The 24,270-nt window shown below is 40.9% G+C and overlaps 1 protein-coding gene across 2 annotated transcripts in view; it reads right to left on the reverse strand.

Moving 5' to 3' along the window:
* Window positions 1-20,080: 20,080 nt before the first annotated feature.
* trim44 (tripartite motif containing 44) overlaps window positions 20,081-24,270 on the reverse strand; it is a 58,981-nt gene continuing 54,791 nt past the window's right edge. For both annotated transcript variants that reach the window (XM_084734727.1, XM_084734726.1), the window contains exon 6: window positions 20,081-21,549. In XM_084734727.1, coding sequence (XP_084590853.1) covers window positions 21,465-21,549 — 85 coding nt within the window. In that variant the 3' untranslated portion in view covers window positions 20,081-21,464. The remainder of the gene's footprint in view (window positions 21,550-24,270) is intronic.

Here is a 24,270-nt window from a genome sequence, read left to right on the forward strand (position 1 = left end):
TTTGAACAAAACTTTCATCAATACTTAAGATATTATTACATATATTACAGCGTATTACATGCAAGCTGCAAGGTATTACTGAGAGTAAATATACTATAGCTTCTGCCAACAAGAGTAGCTGAGGCCACTGCAGCAAGAACTATGCTAATATATCACCTCATCTAACAAGTGGGTGAAATGAGGGCAAGAGAGCCGTAATACAACTCACAGGCGCTTCAGGATGACATGTCCTTGTCATGTCAGACTGCCTCTGAGGTACCCGCGAAATGCCAAGGCCCCTGAAGGACTAGCGATCACAGTTACACTCTCTGGTGTAACTCTCTCTTGACATTCATCTTATATTTAATAACCAGCGTACCGATGTGAAGGACATCTTTGTTTGTGAGTGAGTGTGTGAGTCAGAAAGTGATATAGAGAGAGAAGACAGAGGAGAGGACACATCAAGGGACAATGAGCTAATGATTTCCACAAATGTTTCTGCTGGCCCATTAAGAAGCTGACTTTAGTGGCAAATATTCAGAGCAGCACACAACTCTCCCTAAATGACACCACACAATTCATGTAGAGGCTTAAAGCGACACCTCATCCCAAAATCCCAAATACATATTTTTCCCCATGACATAGAGATGTCTGCCATTTCTCCAATGTAAGGAAACTAAATGGCACTTGGCAACTGGTGCTAAAAGCACCAAAAAATACATTTGTTAAACTGAAAAAAAAAAAAAAATCATGACCGTCTTACTCAGTACAATGTTGAGTAATTGTTGTGAGCAATTTTGAGTGCAACTTAGTTCCACTATATTGCAGAGAAGACAGACATCTCTATGGCTGATATCTCCAAAACTCTGCAACTCACACCAAAAAAATCTAGATGGATAAATAGCACTCCAGGCCAGGGGAAAGAACTGTGTTTTTTGATTTTGGCATGAACTGTTCCTTTAAGACTCATTTGTGCCCTCTTTACCAAGGGCGTAGAATTGGGTAGGGACAGTCGGGACATGTCATTCAAACCATCAAGGGTAAAGAGAGAAATATACACAAATCTATTATTTTGTGATTTATTCACCCACCCCTTGTATGTTCACCCTAAAGAAGAAAAAGTTTCTGACAACAAACATGGCCACACCAGAGGAGGTGGTAATAGTGTTGTAGATGGCACTGGTCTGTGCAGCCATTAAGTACATCCCAACATGTGGATGGAGAATTCTTTTCATGACCTAACTGATGATGAATGTCATTTCCAATTCTTTTGGATTTGTGAAACTTTTTCTTCATGTCCTGTGGTTATGTTTTGCCTGAACTGTACGCTGCTACACTGCCTCCACGACTGCCAGAGGTACTGTTTCGTTATGACTGTATCCATAAGCTTTCAGAAAATGAGCAGAAATACGGATGAAATGAACACACCCTGTACATATGAAAATAAATATGTCCATTTCAAACAATGTAACAGTCACTGTCCACATATTTCCATGCGTCCTTTATGTTGGCATGGATGTTAAGCATCCACTAGAGGGTGTTGCTCAGGGTCTAAAAGTTATGCAAAGAGAAGAAGAGCCAAAAGTTTCTGACAGCAACAAACATGGCAACTCTAGAAGAGGTTGAGAAAAAGACAAAAGCGGAAGCAGCATTGTAGACGGTGACGGTCTGTGTGGCCATTAAATACACTGTGACATGTGGACACATAATTCTTTTCACTATAATAATGATGATGAATGTCATTTCCAATAATTTAGGATTTTTAAAGCTTCTTCATATTGGCCTGTGGTTGTGTCTCACTTGAAATACTGCCTCCATCCAAGACTTGGTAGGAATGGTAATACTGCTCTGCTTCATTCGCTTTCAAAAAAACATGCACAAACAACAAAATGAACACAATGAACCCATTAACATGCACAAACGACAAAATGAACACAGAGTATCTGTATGCATATCTAGCGTTTAGTATAAATGAGCCTTTATGTGACCATTCATGTGAAAACACATGCACAAACATGCATGCGTACCTGCTGAATTTTGCTGAAGTCTACTTTATGCTCCTCCAAGTGCATTAATTGAACAATCATTCAATTTTGTGCTCAATGCCTTGTTCCTTTGACATTAGTTAACAGATCTGAGGCTTGGCCTGGTGGTGCAGCGGGGACACCAGATAGGCATCAACAATTGAATCAGAGGGAGATAGAAAGAGTAGTTTGTGTGTGTGTGTGTGTGTGTGTGTGTGACTGTCAATCTATAAGGCCCAGACTGAGAATCAAATGAGGAACAGATATTGATTTGGGATTTCAGAGGCAAGGGCCAATAACAATTTGAGTGAGAAACGCCTGAAGCATCAACAATCACTTTCTTAATTAAGCTAGACAAAATGATGTACAGATTGGAACATAGCACATTGCAAAAAACAAGGATAATAATAAGTGTGACAAGTATAGGATTAGCATGACATTATTCTTATGGGAAGGTAGGCATTTTGATAGACATGTGAAAATAAAATAAAATCAATCCCAAGGCTATGTGAGTAAATGTAAATAACTAGTGGCTAATGCGACCTTCAACACAAAAGTTAATATAACACAATCAGAGCCAAAATAATTGATCAATTAGCTGTAATGATTTGTACTTCTTTAACAGCAAAACATATACAGAAAACCAGGCAGCAATTGTTTCTGGTGGATAAAGATCCAGATCCACTCCAAAACGAAGCTGGAAGAGGCTGGATTTACTCTCTGTGGTGAAACAATTCTCAAGGTCGCAGTAGTCTATTATCACATCTGGTCTTCAAACAACAGGCAGTGGCATTTCTAAATAACAGCCTCAAACAAGGTCAAGTCCAGCTGAGAAATGGGCAATCTTCTCTCACTTACACGTGATTAGTAGACCTCGGTTAACTCAGAGCACTCATCGAGGTTTTATCCCTCTCTTTAGGCAAAATATAAACTAAACAGTGGCTTGTACAATCTTAAATGTCAGTCTAAATGACGAAATTATTGTCAATTGAGTTTAAATGATGGCTGATTAGAGGGAGTAGATACACCAGGGGCTGTGTGTCAGGCTGGGACTGTCCTCTGTGAGGCTCTACAGAGGCACAGTGGTGCTTTGAGCTAAATGCAGCAGAGCACATCCGAGGCTGATGGGAATGTCATTAGTTTTGTAGGTATTAGGCCATAAACCATAGTATTGGACAAATTGAAATTCTGACCTGATAAAACTCAGGGGATGACCAAAGCTATTACATATCATCATGCGGGCAGCATCAATGTCCAAACCTCAGGGCAACCCAACGATTGAGACATTTCATTTTGGACTAAAACTGCCAACTGGCTTGTGACACCATAAATCAGGGAACCACCAAATACCGTTTGCCAATCCATCTAGTATATGTGCAGATATTTCACTGATAACTGAAACCTATGGTGTGCTGGTGGCACTAGATGAAAAGTTATTCCATTCAGGTAGGGCTGCAACTAACCATTATTTCCACTATCAATTAATCGGCAGATTATTTTAATGATTAATCAATTGTTATGTCATAAAATGTAAAAAAAAAAAATGACAAAAAGGCTTATCACAATTTATCAGAGCCCAAAATGACAACTTTAAATTGCTTCTTTTGTCCAACCAATGGTCCAAAACCTAAAGACTCTTCATTAACTATCACATTTAAGAGGCCAGAACAAATGTTCGAAAGTTTTTCTTGAAAATGACTGAAACAATTTATTGATGTTCAAAACAGGTGGCAACTAATTCTGTTTCAGTCAACGAATTAAGTAACTGACTAATTGACCAATTAAGTAATGGACTGATGTGTGCAGCTCTACATTAAACTATAATATTCAAGAGTTGTCCAGCCATTCAACACAATACCAAAATTGTTAACTTTCCTGGAGGTGTTAGAGGGAAAGTCGGTGGACAATTGAAGTCTCAGGATGTTTCAGTCTGGACCAGGTGCCCATCAACCTACAGCCTTGCAGTCAGCATGGATAAAAACAATGGCATTGTTGGTATGTAGAAATATTTATACAAGGTACGACACAGAGTTGTACAGTATAATAAGATTAAGTTGTTCTCTAGCCCTGCGATGAACTGGTGACTTGTCCAGGGTGTGACCCGTCTCTCGCCCAATGTCAGCTGGGATAGCATCCGCAAACTTCACTAGAGGGTTCTTCCCATGTTGGCGGTTGCAGCCATGGGTGCAGCAGGAGGGGGCTGAGCACACAGCCCTGAGGGGCTCCAGTGTTGAGCTCTAAAGGAGGAGGAGATGAGACTGCCAATCCAAACTGTCTGAGGTCTGTGAGGAAGTCACATAAACATAACAACCTATGTTTATGATTTCAATGACAAGTGGCCTCTTGTGATCACGTGAATAATTATTGTTTTCTCTCAGAAGCAAAAGCAAAAGTAGCAGAAAAAAGCAGGAAAAAAAAAGATTTGCATCCTTTCTCTCAACTGACAGCACTGGTTTCATTTAACATCAGCAAGGTAATTTTAGTTGCCTAAACTGCGCAATATCTTAATCATAGAGCGGGCAAAGCAGAAATGCTCATTTGAATGGTCATGTTGTTTTGGAAGGCACAGACAAACAACGTTTTTTTCACAGCTTGTTTTCTGATCTGAGTTGTTTTGGAAGCCGATGAAAAATGAATTAATATTTCGTTTATTTATGAATACTTTTTGGTCAAAACACAGTCTGGTCAGCAGCTCATGAGCATCAGAATTGATCATCTAAGCCTTAAAGATTTTATTTTATTGCATCTTTGCTGCATAATATCTACTTCTTCAATCCCATCTCTCTCTTAGCTTTTGCCAGGTGTTGCCAGTGTCATCTATCAAAAAGGGTGTTCACATTAAAGTCAATAACTCTGGTTATCAAAGGCAACATTAAAATAGGCCTGGGGATTAAACAGAATTAAAGAATTGAGCCTATTGAATTGTGCATAAGTCTGGGCGACCAACTGCACAGACAAAATCTAATAGAATATTGAAGAATAGAAGGAGTGGGAATATCACAGACAGTGAGCCAAAGAGAAGAAAACCGGAGGACAGACGAGAGCATCAGGGCCAGAAGGTCATGTGATGGAGTGAGGCCAGGATGAAAAGAGGCACCAGCACTCCCAGCAGGCTCGGCCTGTTTTATAGCAATCATTTTGGCCTGGCCCAATGCTCATACCCGCAGGCTGCCTTCGTTAAGAGGACCACAAACTGTCACAGGTGTTTTTTCACAGGCCAAAGTGGGCCACACATTCCCTGCTTTCCTGCCATACCCTGGCCCTATTCTGCATTTTTCATCAGACTGCTCGGTGCTCCAGGCTATATTTGTGTTAGATAAAAAGGCCCAGATTTGTGAGGGTAACATTGAGAGTAACCTTGAGAATATTACAGCAGCTTTGTGTGTCTGCGAAATGTCAGAATGAACAAATATGCAAAGCACCAGAGAGTGAGTGACACATTTGAGCTATTGAAGTGTGAATTAGAATAGAAAGATCAGCAGACGGCCATTGAGAACAAAAGAAAGTTGGAGCAAACAGGGACGGAAGAATTGGTTCATACATAAGATTCAGCAGTCAAGTGCATGAATATAGATGGGTGTGTGAAAAGGGGGTTAGGAGGAAAGGAAGCATGAAATGTCTTAACTAAACTGAAAGTTATGGGTGTTAAGAGAGGTTTCGTCAAGGGCGTGATAGAGTGTATCACTTCAAAAGACTAAACACAAGAGGATGGCAAAAGGTAGCAGTACTGTTGCTGCCTAGAGGTTTCTAGACAGGCCAGGAGTGAAAGAATTTATTTAAGTCTGGGTGCAGCTAGAGTATGGAGATTGACCAAGAGACGAGGAAGTTTGGTTTGAAGGGGCAAGAGTCAGCACAGTGAGGGACTGCCAGTCAGGCGGGACCAGTAAGATCTGCAAGACTCAGGGATAATAAGCAACAGCACCACGGGGGGGGGGGGTTGACTCACGCCTGGTTGCTCTGGGCCATGATTGGAGCAGCGAAGAGAGGGGAGGGAGGGGAAAATAAGGGAAACGGTGAGAGGGTGGTAAGGGATCTTGCTGAGAACCGGTCTTTTGATCACAGGGTGAAGAATTACCAGCTCAATGCCCACTGCTGCTGGGCCCCAGCCCCAAAGCACCATGGGAAATGTTCATATTCAAATATCAAGCCTTTTCTCTTTACATGTCTTTTCTTTTACGGACATGCACAAGGACAGAAATATACACACAGAGCCTAGAGACACAAAAAAATACATTCAACAAAACTATAAGCACAACTATTGTTTTTGCTCCCATTTTTCACAAGTCGAAGCAAAAAATCTATGACTTCTTCTGTGCACACAAGAGGTCTGTCTCTCTCAAATGTTCCCAAACTTGATTCAAATCTGTGTTATAGTGAGCACTTCTCCTTTGCCAAGATAATCCCACCACCTGACGTGTGGCATGTAGAGAATCTGATTAAACAGCATGATTATTGCACAGGTATGGCTTGGACTGGTCATAATAAAAGGGCACTCTAAAATGTGTAGTTTTATCTTGAAAAAAAAAGACACATACTAGCCTCCATTACCACCATAAACTACCTACTACTTGTTGCCTTCATTGCTTGGGTTGGTTAGGTTTTAGGCATGAGAAGCGACTAGTTAACCCATTTACCCATTTTCAGAGTTCATTTTTCATTGGTGGTTTGCCTTGCCCCCTTCGATAACTAATCAGCCATTTGTCATAGAGCTGTCATGAATTCGTGCTTGTTTTCAAAATAAAACAGCCCTTTTTTGACTGGCGTTTTATTGTGACCACTCTAATATACACTTGTGCAATAATCATGCTGGTTAATTAGCATCTCTAAATGCCACACTTGTCAGGTGGATGGATCATCTTGGAAAAGTGCTAACAAATTTGTAAACATAAATAAACTTTTTGTCTCCACAGAAGAAGGGTTTTTTGATGAAAAATGGGAGCAAACATAAAAGTATTTCGTTTACATTTTTGTTGAGCTTTGCTCTGTTGTCTTGCCTTGGACGAACTCTCATTAGGGTCACTGCTGAGGAGCTATGGGACTGTGACACGCAGCGACATAAGGTGACGCCAGTCTGCACACATGATTGAGACTGAAAAAGAGGGCAGCCGCCAGGAGCATCGAAACAATAGCAGCAGAAAAGTGGAACATTGGAACTGCTGAAATATAGGACATCTTTTGAAGTGTGAACAACAGGGTTTGGAGGCTAAACATGTCTCAGACTGGACAACATGGAGGCAGCCATTCAAATTCAAAAAGCTGAGGACATGTTATAAAAGCAGTGTGATTCACTTATAAATGAGTCCTCTGATACACACAGGACACAGCCACAACAACACATGGTACGTCATGAGAATTTATGCACAGTAATAGAAAGTTTTTAAGCTGCATTTGGGTGCGTATCTCCCTGTCCCCCTCCAGCATGCCTGAAGCTTACCCTGCTGGCTGATACAGAGGTGTGTGTGCGTGTGTGTGGGCCAATGGGGGTTTCCCGCCCGCTGTTGGGAGGGAGGAAATGTGAGCATGGAATGAACATAGCTTTGATCGTTTCTAATCCTCAAAGGAGGGGGGCCACCTCAGCATGTCGGCAGGGGAAGGCCAAATCCAGCATGCAGGGAGAAGAAGGAGTGTCGGTGCATGTTTGTGTGTTGCGCAGTGCACTTGAAACGATTATCTGTGTGATTGAAGTGTGAAGTGCCAATTTTTTTGGAGCATGATCCATCTTCCATAACATTTGATGGGGCGAAGAACTGCCTTCCATTGCTAAAGTGCCTTTAAGACCCAGTATGTCCTAAAAATGTCAGTGTGGAGCAGAGACGCTGGCCTCCGTCTTTGTTTCCCTGTGGATAATTTAATCGAGAAAGTCTCATTAAATACCACTGCTGGTGGCGCCTGGGCTCAGACACACGCTGAGCCTGACCTTTCATCATAAGAACAATTAACATGACTGGATGCTCCTTTAATCAGACGCCCATTTTATTATCATTATCTTAATGGCGACTCATGTATCATGGTTAAAGTCAAACCCTGTTCACTAAGTTGTGGCCTCCAGTGCAGTGATGTGGGCACAGGTTTAAATGAGCATTCTGATTGGCTATGGCAAGGACAGGCATAAAACATCATCGCAGACTACCCACAGAAGACAGAAAGTAGACGTTAAATATGAGGGAGGGAGGAAAGTTTTATTGTATCCTCTCATTACTCCACTCTGTCATACACAAAGCTTTCAGGAGGAAAAGATTCTGTATACAGTGCCACAATAACTCAAAAGCAGTGTGAATAAACAGATACTGGGTATCAGAAACAAGATGTGTGTTTCTTTTCCTCTGAGTTATCAGGTCGGCTTCTCAGTGAGTGTGTTTGCATTTACGTTGTTGCCATCTTTTTCCCTATTATCTGCCAAGCAGACCATAGACCTTTAACATCTTTCCAGATGCCTCCATCCAGTTAGAGGTGCCATTAATAGATAAAGATTGTCTTTTGTTCCATCTGCTATTGTTTTTAATTCACAGTGTAGGGCATATGGATCCTGTGATGGGTTGTGTATGATGTATTGTATATATTTGTGTTTGACTACTGCCTGTAAAGCAAATTGCCCCTCTGGGACATTAAAGTTTTACTCCACTCTATGGTTATGGAGATAGAGTGGCCGCATTTGAAGTGATTTTCTAAGTTTTGTTGTGATGGTGCAATCTTCTCAAGGGACACAGGGGAGAGCTGGGATGAAACTATATTTTGCACAGACATGCATTCATTTAGAGTAACTGTATTTTTTGAATTTTTAAATTTTTATTTTTGGATAAATCAGTCTGTTAAAACCTGGAATTTGATGTTGCACAATGTTACATTTGCCCCTCTGTGTTTGGAAACACAGGCCCGGGGCTAAAGTAACCGTTAGATTCATCAACCACAAAACAAGTAAGCATCTAATATTTCTGGCATATAACACTCATTATTGCTTCAGTTAGTCGTCCATGCAAATGATAATGTCACTCTCAAATCAATTTATCATGATAAATGTCCCAATTGTACGAAATTAGTCCAGTGCATCAAACACACCTCAGTGTATTATCATCACTTTTGGGTTGTTCTTCACATAAAACAGCCTGGCATTCTGTAGCACAGAAGTTCTCAACCTGGGGTAATTTGGAGGGTTGCCAGATCATTTTCAAAAAATGTAACAGCCACGTCCAATTGTTAAAACTACAAACAAGTACAAAAATGACAATTGCCAACATAAACCACCATGTTCTGAACAGACATAAACAAAAAGTAACATTTGTATTTTCTAACATAAAACATAACAAACTACTCACTTCAACAGAGTAGGCATGATGGGAAATGAGCCATATTTTAGATTGGGGAATGGTTGTTGCGTCGCATCGCCTGGACCAGTGATATACTTTGCCACATGAGTTTTGGCAAACAAAAACTCTTTTGGCGCTTTTGTGCTTTTTGTGCTTAACCAAGCAGATACAACCAATTTTGCTAGCTATCACATGGAACGACGACTACGGAGCAATGACTTCTCAGAAAAGTATCCCAGCTCAAAACTCGGGTCACCTGAGTCCAACAGCAGAACAGAACAGAAAACACTTCTGTTTTGTATTTTTTTGCTTTCAAAGAGAAAAATCCCTTTTCCTACTGTAACTGACAAAAATGATCAGCCGTGAACTCAGTGATGGGGTGTACTTTGTGTGGACTTCAAGCATGTTCCTGGCTTTCATGTTGCAAGAAAAAAGGTCTGGGTTGCAACCGCCCCCACTATACTTTCCACCCCTGCTCTCCCCTAGCATGTTCGAACATCGGCGGGAAAGCGCAGAACAGGTAGAAAGAAGGAGAGAGCTGTCTGTGCAACTATTTATGAAATCCTACAAGCACATTCATAGATAGTGTATTTAGTATTCCACCCACAGGTAGAGATCGCAAGGCCACTCTGAAACAGTCCAAGCTACCTTGGGACAGCTCCAGCTCTCACTTCACAGTCCTCCTGTATACATCCGAGACCCAGCAGGGCACTCAGAGGGGTGGTTAAAATTGGAACACATTCATCTCAATCCCCTGCCTGCCAGCACTAATGGATGTTAGCCTGTTTTGGAGAGACAATGAAATCGAAGAAAGACAGGATTTCAGGCTCCTGTGGCGCATGTGGACAAGAGTGAAAAATACAAACACGTTTAATCCCTTCGCACTGCCATGTGTATTCTACATGATTTGAATTCAACAGCAGCCTCTTCTTAGCCTTGAAAGCAAAGCTCACCTCCCTCCATTGTTTCGCAGGAGCCCTGATGTGTCAGTTTACAGCAATCAGGTTTGGAGAATAGAATTACTTTTCATTCTGCTCCATCTCCACATTGTCTGCCCTTTGTTATAAGTCCCATGTTCCATTTCCTCTACTACAAATAAAAGATGCATCAATAAATCTAAAGGATGATTGAATACAGATTCCTTGGCTGCAGACAGAAACGAAGCTAGCTGGGAAGATACATTGAAAAAAATAAGATTCTTAAGCGCCTTGAATGCAATAACACCTGTATTTATGCTTTGAGCTCCATCTACACATCATAAAACATTTTCTATCTGCAATAGAATTCTGATCCAGCTGCAGAATGTGCCTCATGCCTTGTTTGTGCTTTTCATTTCTCTACTTTTCATGCCTTTCAAACCTGCACCTCAGTTCGCGCACTATTTATTATGTTTCTCTCGCTGCCTGTAATGTAGTTCTGTCTTTTTCTGCAGAAAAATACCACCCCTCGAGACCACACCTTTATTCTCCCCCTTAAAAAGGAGAAGCGAAATCACAAACACAACAGACTGAAATATCTATTCTGCCAATTTACCGCTCCAGTTTAGGAGAAATCCATCAAAAATTGCAAGACTCCCTAGGTGTGAAAAAAACATAATTTCTCTTTCATTTCTTTTGATTTCCCCTCTTATGGCTTGTGCTTTTTAAAATTTAGTGAGTGGAGTCTGTGGGCTACAGTGCTAGCCATCCAGAAATACTATGTAATATCACGGTGTATTGATTATACTCTCTTAGCAGCAGTATCATGTCTAGATGTCTATGCAGAGGAAGCAATGCTGCAGAGATTGAAGATGCACTCTTTCCTCTTGCTGAACAGAGGTCATTAGCACATCCAAACGTGTTGGTTCCATACGTGTAGGAGCCCTGGTGCAGTGTAGTGCAGTAGCACCAAAGAGGTGACAGACACATTAACAGAAAGCAGGAAAACGAGAGGTGTTGCAGCATGTGGCTGCAACACAGAGGAGTTCTAATTCTCCTTTATATATTCACTTCTATGCAACTTCCATTTGAGAAGAGATTCTGCTTTAGATTAGGGACAGAATCTCGTTGAGGGAGAGATTTCGTTTGAAAATACAAAAGAGTGCATGTTTAGTTAATGTCTTATCATCACTGCATCCAATTAGGATCTGATTTTTAAGCTGCTTGTCATCTTGATTAAACACTCACCATGGGGAGTCTGCTGAAGAAACATTTGTGTAGGCGGGAAGTACAAGGACAGACAGCAGTACAAGATGTGGGTAAAGAACTAAAAGGATAAAATCGTGCTGACTGCACAAATACGTACTGATATTGACATTTCAGTGTCTATATTTTCCATATAGCTTTCTGTCTAAACCTTGAATTAATTTAGAATCTCACGGCTCCTCACACAGACTGTTCTGAAAAACAGTACGCATTAAAATGTGTTTTATCAGTTCTAAAACAATAATTGTTACACAATTGTAACAACAATACATGTATTGAGAAAACATTTTAGACAAATAGGATTAAAGAAGTATTTCAGTGCATTGTTAGAGTTAATCGCTATGAGTATAATCTGATTTCACAATAAAAGCTTTATCATTGTTATAAGATCACAATCACATTTGCTTGTAAATCACACACACTAACTTCTAGGAGGAAAGAAGCTGATTTGAGCAAAGATAACTACTTGAAATCCTTGCATTTTAGGCTGCCACTGCATAACCCATGAACACAAGCAGAAACTTTTAATGTAAGACTATTTAATTGGCGGCCTGTGGGCTTTTAACAACCTCAATCCGGCCTAACATTGGTTATGCCTGTTGTTAAGCACAGAGGCACTTATTTTATTACAAAGTTTTAACTCAAGCTGTTTAAGCAGAGGCAATTTAGGAAAATCAAACTGAGTGAAAAAGATTTTAAATGCAACATTTGGTTTATTAAAACAACAAGCTATTTCTAATTTAGGATTACAAAGCTGTATTGCTTTTTCCTGCAATATTGTTCGTGTCATTTCTTTCCCAACTGTGAAATCTAATAAAGTGGAGAAAAATGAATTGTTTTGCCTATTTAAGTTCTCGGTTAGACATATGAAATGTAAATGCATGGCTTTTCAAAAAAACATAATTGAATAGGCCTACTGTAATGGGCTCTACGTACAAGTGCATGTATCAGTTTGGCTAATCAGGGCAAACCCATGAAACCTCCACCTGGTATGAACAGGAATTCACCAGTTTTCCTATAATCAGGGTCACAATGTCTAACCGCAGTCCTTCTTCACACCAGCATCAGGCTCTGAGCAGAACTACACGCCACAGGGGACGATGCTAACACCCCTCCGCTAAGCAATGGACCTCTGTGAAGCAGATGCAGATTTCTGATTGCTTGATTTCACGCTATACCAAAAGCGGAGCAGAACAACTCTACATACAGTATTTTACTCAGGCAGGAAATATATGAGCTCCCTATACGGCATCCTGGGTAGCAGAAGCAGTGGATTCCTCTTGATTGGCTGAGCAAGTGCACGTAAATTTCACTGTGCTGCTGCAGATCAGAAATGTGCTGCTCCACACCAGCAGCACATTACAACATGCTGCTCCAAAACTGCAGTTTCTTTCTGACCTGAGAATAGTTAGGAGCGAGAATGATGCTCTTGGCTGAAACAAAGCTGACAGATAACACAATGGCTTCCTATATTGCTTTACAAAATTTATTTCTACGACTTCTGAGACTGCCAAAAACACTGTGTCTTGGCAGCAACTTGTGCAACCTTGAAGTTGAAAATTAATGCAACACCTGTTATGTTGTATTTCATTAATCAATGTGAGGAAATTTGTCCTCTGTATGCGACCCTTTTAGCAACTGTGGGCAGCTGTGTTGCAGCCCTAAGCAGCCAAATTAAGGTCTAAGGCCAGCGTGTTGGTCGATAGTAATGTGAAGTGCTTTCCCAATACTTATAGGGATAGTTTGGATTATTTGAAGTGCAGTTGTCACTTTATTAACTACAGAAGATTAAGGTTAGTATGCACCCAGTTTTGACAAGCAGAGAGGAGTACCAGAACAGAAGCAAAACATATTTTAGTGATTTAGAAAAGGTCTACCCCCCAGAAAATATAGAATTTTTAGGATATATTTATAAATAACTACTCTGCTTAATAAATAACTTCTAATAAAATTTTCACTGATTTACTTTGCTGTCAGACAGCCTTTGGGAAACTGTTGTTATAAGCCAAATATCACTCTCTATTCAAATCAACTCGCCTCCTTGAGGAAAAACAGTAATTTTACCCAGCAGAACAATTGAGTTGCTGGTCTACCTCTGCCTTGATTGGTTAGTTTGTTTGTGTTATTGTGTCTTTGGTGAATCTGAACTAATCTTTTAAAACACTGAAGTCACAGTTACACAAACAACCTAACATATCGCAGCAGTAGACCAGCAACTCAACTGTTGTGCCACGTAAAACTACGCTTATGGAGTCTGGTGTGTGAAAATATAGCATACACTTAAACTGGTATTGATTTCGTTTAGATGGACCTTTTTTTAAGTGGATAAAATACATTTCGCTGCTGACGTTGCCCACAGCAGTACATGGTTTACCTTCCATGCTGGAACTCTGTTGCCCTAATCTGATTAAATTCCCATGCTTTCATTGGTCACAATTATTCTCAGTACGACAAGTGTTTCTTTAGATTTCATCTTTAGAATTGTCTTCAATCATTTTTAAAGCAAGAGAAGTTGTGCCCGAATCCCAAGTCGACAGCAACCCCCGCAAACAAAAATATCAACTTCTGCTTTAGTAAATTACAGCCAGGTGTGCCAAGCCTTTCTTTTGATAAATCAAACTGCCTCATTCTGAGCGCTTTATATGTAACTGATTTCTCTCCGAATGCTGCCTGTGACTTATTTAGGATAATTTGCATGGTAGAATCTCCAGTCTTTCCCAGAAACAGCTTGATGAATGGGGCCCACTGACACTAAGCCACTAACTGAGAGAAAGCTATTTGTACAACAGCATGCATTTAAGTCTGCCACTCTCATGCATGTGAGTCTACAAATTATGCTAAGTGGCGGCATTTGAGGTGCATGTATTTGCGTGAGGAGAAACAAATACTGAGTGAGTGGATAACATGGTGCCTCTGCTGCAATCGAAAGGTCATCATAATATTGTACAGACTGTCTTCTAGCTTTTATTGAACTGTACAGCTAGAAAACATATCTGTACTTTTTGTACAGTATCTGCAGTCAGGACAGGAGTACAAGCTTGATGGTACACGCTTAGAAATAAGGGTTCAGAGAGAGAAGGAGAGAATGCTCAGAGAGGGTTCTGGGTGGAACCAATGCACCATAGAAGGGTTCTCCTTATGGGGACAAGTGAGAGACTCCTTATGGTTCTAGCTAGCACCTTCATTTTTAAGACTGGGGCCTCTGTCCCTGATAAAACTGCTAATGCTATCCATCTCATCAAACATGGAAGCGTGTATCTAATCTCATAGCCTTGGGGCAGACCTGGAGGCCAGACGGGTACACCCTTCCTCTCCTCAGGCCAGGCCAGAGCAATTACAACTGCTGCTTCACACGCGGACCTGTGTCACCGACGCAATTAACAAGCTCCGGAGGAGCCTGGGCAACCAGAAAGGGACAGACTGTGTACACAGCATGAATGATGAGAGGCATGAGCACGGATGAGGAGCGAGGAAGAGATGGAGGGGACACACAAGTGGAGCAAGTCAGGTTGCCAGGTTTGTTTTTTTCTTAATTTTTGTGAGAGTCACTGTGAGCGTAGGCGAATGTCAAACTGTGAAAAGAAATATCCCCAGGATTTTAATGCATTATATCATTTTTAGATGCATGCAGACATATTTGTGTCAACTAAAAGGAGAAATCTGATATTCAATTTTATCATTACAATATGGACACACACTGTTTTTACTTCCACATACCTTTGGGCAGGGATTTTGGCGAGCAAGCCTGCAAATACCATGCTTTGCCTCCCACTTCTCTACATTTTACATTCATTCTTGTTGTGAGGATGATTCATCACAGCTGTGACAGAGAGAGTATAATGTGTTACAGCTCCCAGAAGGAACGGCAGTAGGTGTTATCTGGGCGGAACGTTCATTTTATTCAGAGGCACGTCCCATTATCAGCTGGAGGAAACCAAGTATCCCAGCCGCTCTCCGCTGCATCCACACCATCATGATCCCCATCTCTATTACCTCACGTGTGACCAGTTTTATGTCTCCCCATTGCAAGCTTAATTCTAAACTCTAATCTTCATTCTAAGCCCTGGTACGAGCCTGCTCATCTGCTGCTTTTGATCGCAATATCCCCTCAGTCTCCTCTTCCTTCCCGCGCTACAATTCCTCTACCTGTCCAAGTAGCATGCTGAGACAGGAAACGATTGCATAGAGGTTAGAGACAGAGGCCCTAAGGTGTCTTTGCTGACTCGGGGATGTAAGAGTGATGGAAGCTGTCGAGAGTAGAGATGGATTCCCCCGGCCGTCTTGTCTTCACCCATTCATTGTTCATGAGCCGGGCTGCCAGACAGCTGTCTGTACCTGCCACCTCTGACAGATGCATGCTGTCAGTCAGTCTGGGAGGGTCCGCAATCTGCATTACCTGCTCGCTGGCTGGATCTCATATGAGCCAAAAATCGACGACTGGGGAGGGATTAATTTATTCCGTTAGTGTTTCTCAGTGGTGCTTTAGCCTTTTGTTGAACACATGAAATGAAAGAGAGACAAGCTGGGCGTGTTCATGTGTATTGTGACTATAAATATATAATCAAAAAGCACAGAGAGCACATCCTCAAATCTAGAAATGTCACTTTTTTTGGTTATGTGCTTAATTTTCTCAGCCAGTATGTTGAATTTGTCTGCTCTCCATCCTGTGTTTTATATCCAAACACATATCCATAACACAATATGTTTACATAGACAAAATATTCAGTTTTTTGTCCTTGTTCAGGAAAAGACAATGGGCCTCACACAAGAACCACAAGTATGAACAGATTTGTTCTTAAGTGGTGCATATGAGTGATTTAAGAGAACTTGTGGTATTCACCAGTATTCTGGTATTGTGAATTTTCTTTCAGATACTAACACAATTTCTCAGGTCCAGACCTGCTGTAGACTCATGCACTCAGTCTGCTGTTATACAAACCAAAGCTTTTCACTAATGATTGTATATTTCATTAGTTTGAAGACATTTTGAGTTTGAAAAATAAATTACACTTCATAATTCTGTTGCAATTATATAATTGCAAATTTACATATAAAGCCTATCATCATTCATTCAATGATCTATTATTGCCTGCTGTCAGGTGTATTGGCCGTATTTCTGCACATGCAGGTTTCTGAAGTCTCTGTCCAGGCGAACATCCTCACTTATTCTGTCCTCTGTCTCCGTGGTGGAAACTTCCCCTTAACCCTTCCTCCTGCTGCAGTCATTGATCGCCCCTTACTGTGGCTGTGGCGAGTCGTTTTTTTCTCTTAAGTAATTTTCATATCGAGACGTTTTTTTTTTCCTTTATTTCACAGTGACAGTCCAACCCTCCGGTAACATGGCATTAACGGCACTCACTTTTCCCATGTCTTTGCTTTTAGTAGGTCTTTTAATTCCTCTGTTAAAATGACAGATTTTCTTTTATGGATCTCTGAGAGCAGGACGTCAAGTTCTTCTTTTGTCTCTTTGATGCCATTTTCATGAATGAACACTTCATGACATACGAGGCCGGAAGTGCAGTCGTATATGACATTATTGGGGGATTAACTATGCTAATTTACAAGTCTCATGATAATTTAGACAGTTTTCTTGAAGTTTCGAGCGTTTGCTGAATCTGACGTGGGGTGTTTGTAGGAGCCCTTTGTATGAAAAAAGAAAGAGAAGAAGAATTTAAGACTAGAATATGAAAATGTTCTTGCATGAGGCCCAGTATTCCTAGAAAGCTGTTTACATGGCTAATGAAAATTAATATTCCATGTGTATTCTTGTTTACATGCAGCTGTGCCTATTCCTACTTTCATGATGTTTAAAAGCAGTGGTGAAAAAAAATACTCATATCCTTTACTTCACAAAATTCACAAAATGTGCTAAAAACCCAATCAAAACCTGAATAATATCAGCCTATTCCACATCCTAATTGTAAAACACTACAATCAGAATTAGGACTAACCCTGTAGTGGAACATGCTGTTTACATGACCTGTATCAGAGTCGGAACATTGTCATATTTCGAATAATAGTGGAAAATAACCGTGCATGTAAACGTGGTCAGTGGAAATAAGTCACAACAAGTGTTAAAAATATACTGACAGTACCTTTGAGCCTTATAATAGTCATCTCTGATTTCAGTTAGTGGCCGAACCCAAAGCAAACAGTGAGAGATGTAAAAATACGAGTTAGCATCCCTCGGCTGATGCCTATTTCCTTGTTTTTGTGTGTTTGTGTGTGTGTAAAGAGGCCAAGGGGAAAGATGAATAAGATAGTGCATTTACCGTGAGACAAGCAATACATTCTCTTGAATGGTACAAGAGGTGTGGGGTCTCTGCAAATAAACTGTCATTTTTCACAGGCTAATGCACATCCTCACAAATACTTAAACACACTCGTATAGACACACACATGCAGCGCGCACACAGATACATCTCAGGGCAATGTGTGGCCTGTTATTAGAAAAATTTCCTTTCTCTCTTCCCACTCTTGCATGCTAATAAACAGAATCATTAAGTCGTAGTGGGCTGGTGGGTGGTGGAGCTGCTTTGCCCAGACTCCAACTGTCTTTAAAATGATGGCAGAGAGAAATAGGCTCTATTAACGGCGGCAATCAAAGCCGCATCACAACTTGCAAGCATGTCACGTAGCTAATTCAATCTCACAACCCATGAAGCAATTAATTCATGTCAATACAAATACACAAATAGTCTCTTTTTTGCCCATCAGGAAAGCGGAGCTCTTACGGCTGTGCAGCTGTTTATTTGTGCATCTTTGTGCCTCTGTGTGAACATGCTCGGTGAAGTGAACCAGGAAGAGCAGGTGTAATTGGGTGTGGAAAAAAAGAGGACCTTGTGGTCTCCCTGGCTAAATTAGATCAGACAATCTTCTCCTCTCCATTTCCTCCACAGACAACAGGCACATTGTGGCCCCTCTGGTTTGTTATTACTTCTCTGATCAGGCTGGAACCTACGAAAGAGGCGACCCAGATGACGGGATAATGATTATTCCCCAAAACCAGAACCCTGATAGCCCTGCAGCCAGCACCTGGCGATGCTTCCTGCAGGCTAACCTAAATCAATTTAGCCACTGCCATGCTAAAACACACACAAGAAAAAAAAATCTCTGAAAGGGTTTGAGTGCTGTGGTGTTTGGTCAGTCTGCAGTGGCTTAGTGGATGCTGAGGATCAATGTCTCATGCGGTAAATCATTAAGCCCCATTATTTCCGTAAAGGGAAACTCACAAGAGAATGCAAACCCAGATGTGTTACCACCCAGATAGCAACGACCACAGCTAAATGAGTTTCTCTGAGTCAATATCTCAATGCGGGAGAGATTGGACATGCTGAGAAAGCATTCTTGGCTTGATGAAGGAGCTCTGGTGGAAAAGCAGGTGTGAAGCCAATGTGGGCCGCGTGGTGTGATTCGGAGAAGGGAAGCAAGAAAGAAAAATGAGCAGTGGAGAGACAAAGGCTTTCTGATTGAAGCTGCGAGTTGATGAAAGTGGGTTCTGGCTTGTCTGGGTGTGTAGGCATGAAACTGGTCTGCATTTAAATGCATCTGCGGAGAAGAAGACGAGAGACCCCAAAGAGCTCTCCTGCTCCATCACCCGCCTTTGTTCCAAAACCTCCAATTCCCAGTCCTATTTGGATGAGTTGCTGCTTTGAATTTTGATGAAGGAAAACTTAAAAGTCTTCCCATTCCTGATTCCACCCTTTACAGCACTTTTATCTCCTGTCCTGTCTCCATCCGTTGTTATATTCCTGCAAGGTTTTCTGATAACAGTGTCTTGAGTGACTGATGGTTTTCAGGTGTTTGTAGTATTAATTCAGGAAGTGTTCCTAAAGTGAAAATCTGAATTCATCTTCAACATCCAATCTAAGAAAGAGACTGTTTATTTATAGATTTAAGACAAAAATAGACAAATAAAAACAAGAGGAAACAGACAGTCACACTGTCTGTTGTTACACTAGAATAAAGAATGAGCACTTGGAGTTATTTCAATAGACTGTTGACACACCAACGTTTCCCTTGGGTGGGTGCACATGTCTCAATGTATCTTAGTGCAGTGCAACACAAGTGAAGTCACACTGTTGTCAAATATTATGGGTGACACTGCATTCAATTCTGAATTGAAGGCAACAGAATCAATCATATTAAAAACAAACTGCTGATACAGACAGACTCGTGGTGGTACATCACGAATGAAAGCTATGGCTGGGCGGGTCAAGGTAGAAAGTGCATACATTTGTCTGAACGGTAATCCGTCATACGCTGCAGATTGGCCAGGAGTAATGAGCCTTTACATTACAGTACATAGAAAGCTGATACTGCGGGAGTTCTACTTTGCACAGTCAAATTACAGTTCGATTTTTACCTAACAAAGACTCAGCAGCATTTGCCAATCAATAAGTGTCAAAATGCGCCCCGCTTCTGATTATAGATCTGACATGAATACTAGGAATTACACACAAACATAAGGAACTGATGGTAGGGTAGAGGATGAAGGCAGACAAGTGGTCTAGACAACAGGATGATGGGAAGTAGAAACCCCAATTCCAAAAACATTGGACACGTAAATAAAAAAAAGAATGCAATGATTTTCAACCTGTATTCAATTGAATATAGTATATAAGATATTTATTGTTCAAACTGCTAAATTTTTTGGTAAATACACTATACACATACAGTATACACTTATTCTGTCGTTGTGTCCTCTGGGCTAAAGAGGTGAAGGACCATCCAGATTGTTACCAGCACAAATTGCAAAAGGGAGCATCTGTGATGGTGACGTGTTAGTGCCCATGGGAAAACAGTTAACTGGCACATCTTTGAAGGCACCATTGATGCTGAAAGGCACATACAGGTTTTGGAGCAACATATGCCGCCACACAGACTATGTCTTTTTCAGGGACATGCCTGCTCATTTCAGCATGACAACACATTTGGCATGTGTTAGAAATGGTATGGCTTGTAGTGCATTATGAAGCACAAAATACGACTTTAACTGAAGTCATATATCAACCATGATTGGGAAAGAATTTCACTTTCAAAACTTCAACAATTAGTGTCCTCAGTTCGCAAACAGTTATTAAAAGAAAAGGTGATGTATCACAATGGTAAACAAGCCCGTCTCAACTTTTTTGTAATGTGTTGCAGGCATCAAATTCAGAAGGAGTGTATATTTGTGAAAAACAATAGTTTTTTTTTCAGTTTGAACATTAAATATCTTGTCTTTGCAATGTATTCAATTGAATATTTTGTTTCTATTTATGTTTTACACAATGTCCCAACTTTTTTGGAACTGGGGTTTGTATAAGAGACCTCCTTATAGAACAAAAGCAAGAGAAACTTCCTTTATTAGGCTTTCCTTTTTTCATTTTTACAATCAAAATATAACACACTTGATTACCCTTGTAATATATATTCTCTCGATTGATATAAGGCATTGTGGCATCTGACAAATGTTCCCTTTCTGTGTCTGAGGGTGTCCAGAATGTTTGTCAAAACGACAGAACCAAAATGATATCGCGAATAAATGAAACGTGAAGCGCACCATGTCACAGAATTTCCCATTCCTGACATCTGTTGGGCTTAACAGATGCTCCGCTCGGCTGCCTAGCCAGGCTCCTCTCGGAGTCAGCCAGGCTCACCAGTAAGCCAAGGATCTGACTGGCTGTGGAAATTGAGCCTGATGGTAATTGATTGCACATAACTTGCTTGCTTCAATTAAAGAAAGTTAGTAGCCAGTGAGGAATTAAAAAAGTTTGGGAGCAGAAAAGACGTGGCCATCCATATTTGTCACACCAGTCTTCTTCAAGGTCAGTTCACTGCCAGCAGGCGCCAGGAGGGGAGGGGACAGGAGTGGGGTAAAAGGGAGACGGCTGACAGAGAGCTGGCCAGCCTGACAGCTCGATAGGGCTGATGGCAGGCTGAAGCAGACATTGAAGGACAGGTGGGTGTAGTAAAGGTCTGGTCTGCTGGTATCAGGGGGCGTGGTCCATGGATGGTCCGGAATCATTGTCTTCAAAGTCCCGTGGGTCCATGGGGTGTGCCCTCGGCTCTGGTAGCCTGAAAAAAAGAGATACAGAGATAAATTAGATGACTGTACATCCTCCAGCTCTTTCACAAATACCTGCATGCAGCCACACAAACACACACCCCACCTGCCACGCGCACATATTATGGAAATATAATAAACCTTTGTGAAATGTAATCAGCTTCAATCAAGCTAAGCCTTAAGTAGAAATCATCCATTCTGTCGGTTTTATATTAGCAGCTCTGCGCTGACAGAGACAAAGTGATAGCTAAATTGCAGGGACCTGTAGCAATCCGAGTCTGGCTGATAGATTCAATTTCTCCGCAGACAGTCTACACTAATCATATGCTCTAATTGGACAATGTCGTAAGGGTGATAGAGCACTGCTCCTCCCTGAGAAGCAACTCTCTCCTGAAACTTGTCACATCCCACCCTCCATCCTTCTTATTATGATTTTTCTCCCCCTACATCTACAGTACCCACATCCATTTTAAAGAGACTATATGTCAGCATGTTTTTTTTTTTTTTTTTTCTAAAAACACACTTACCGGATGGGGATGCTCATTAAGTCAATGAGATTCAATGCACTTTAGAGCTATGCCATGTAATTTCACTGCTCAAATGTTTATTTTAAAAACAATCACCTCCTATGACCTTGGACAGTTAGTTTGCATTTATATTTGAGAATTTACTGTCACCTATCAGAGCAAGAATCAACAAAGAAGAAATACCTGATGTCATGTTTATGTACAGTTTTATACTTATACACAAACTGGTGAAATGGCAGTTTAAATGAATGCACTGTTTTGATTCAGATAAGTGACATTTCAAGTCCAAGTTTAAGGTCAGAACTGATCATAATTGTCACAAAATCAAGATGTATTTGGATACAAAAGCAAAAATAAACTGCATGATTCAATGAGGTCATCTGTTTGTTCACTGTCAGTTAAGCAGCTACATAATTATGTATCCCACAATGCAGCTGCTTTGTTCTCTGGTTATTACAGTTGGAGGGAGAGTGGTCCATGGCAACCAACAAAGCAACAGGTAATTTGTATGGCGAACAGTATCATCTCTTACACATGTGGTCAAACAACACAGAAAACCAAATAAATGAATCATTCTCCAGACAAACACAGTTAGCATTAACAACACACATATAGAATTCTCTGTAGGAGCAGCAAGAACATGAAAAAGTCATGATGCAAAACAGTCAGTTGTACAGTACATTCAATGTAACGTAACAAAATATTTCATCAAATGTTTTTCAGTTTTAGTTAGATTTGCAGTCTCGGATAAGGTTGTCAAAAGTAGCGATACTTTAATACTTTTTCAAAACCATGTGTTTTTTTTTTTTTTTTATATATTTTTTTGGCATCTTATGCCTTTAATGACAGGACAGCTGAAGCCGCGGCAGGAAATGGGGAGTGAGAGTGGGGGAATGACACGCAGCAAAGGGCCATGGGTGGGAGTCAAACCCACAGCCGTTGCAGAGGACTCACAGCCTCCGTACATGGAGCGCACGCTCTACCAACTGAGCTGTCCAAGCGTGCACAATGTGCATCCAGTCAGACAACACTGGCAGTGATATAACCATTACGGTTAATCCACTGGTCAGGCGGGTCGGGTCATAAAAATTACTTACAAAAACAATACATGTAAAATTAACAGCACGATTAATAATGGATGCTCTGCAGGTGGGTGAAATAGGATGGAGTGTCTCCCCCCGTTCCAACTGTGTCTGTACGCTTTACGCAGGATCCAAGAAGGATAACTGCTGTGGCATTACAGTGCATATGGACACATTAATACAGCAGGTTAAATATTGCAAGCAACCTCTGTGATCAGCAGAGTAAATTGTTAAAGACAATACAACACACAAGAAAGAAATCACATTGACATCACTTAAGCAATGGTTTAATGATCAGAGGCTTCAGTTTTGTTTCCATGTGTGTGTGACGCCACTGTGGAAACTTTTGTTAATAATTAAGCAGAAAAACTAAAATCTGTGGTTAGAAACAGACAGGACAGAGGAAACATTTTTGTATACTGCTCCAATGGATGTCAGGGTGTATATGCTGCTTTACTCCAAACAGTTGAACAATGAAATTACAGTTCCATGTGTAAATGGACACAGTGTCTCTCTCTTATGTGAACACAGCTTCATCCCATTTTATCCACCTGCAACCATCCGCTATTAATCATGATGTTAATTTTTAGGATCTGTAGATTAACTGCAGTGTGTCAATGGCACAATTGGTTTCTGCTGCCTCAAGCTAGCAATGTGCTAGTAATGAGCCTTACCACAGCTCATTTTAAGACCAACACACCCATGGACACACAGATGGGCACAAGTACACAACGTGGGTGCTGTACAAGAAAATGACAACTGTGTTGGTCAGAAAATAGCAATACCAACTGCACTGTACTCCATGCTGTGCTTTGTACCAGGCAGAAGATAGAGCCCTTGACCTTCATGCAATATTTCAGCCTGCTGATCGGCTAGTACTTGTTGCCTTTGTTGAAATATCAGGAGAAGACAATTGGAGTCATAATTCAGTATGTGTAGCCCTATGTAAAATGGCCATAGCTGTTTGATCAGCTTCTCTATATGCTATAGCTGTCTGGATTATACCGGCAAAGGAGAAGTGCTCACTAACATGGACTTCAACAAATGTGTTAAAATTTGAGAGCAACAAATCTTTTGTGTTCATAGATGAAGTCTGAGATTTTTTACTAACAAAAAGCGAAAA

The sequence above is a fragment of the Lutjanus erythropterus genome, chromosome 13 (genome assembly GCF_056507025.1).
Source record: "Lutjanus erythropterus isolate fLutEry1 chromosome 13, fLutEry1.hap2, whole genome shotgun sequence".
Taxonomy (NCBI): Eukaryota; Metazoa; Chordata; class Actinopteri; order Lutjaniformes; family Lutjanidae; genus Lutjanus; species Lutjanus erythropterus.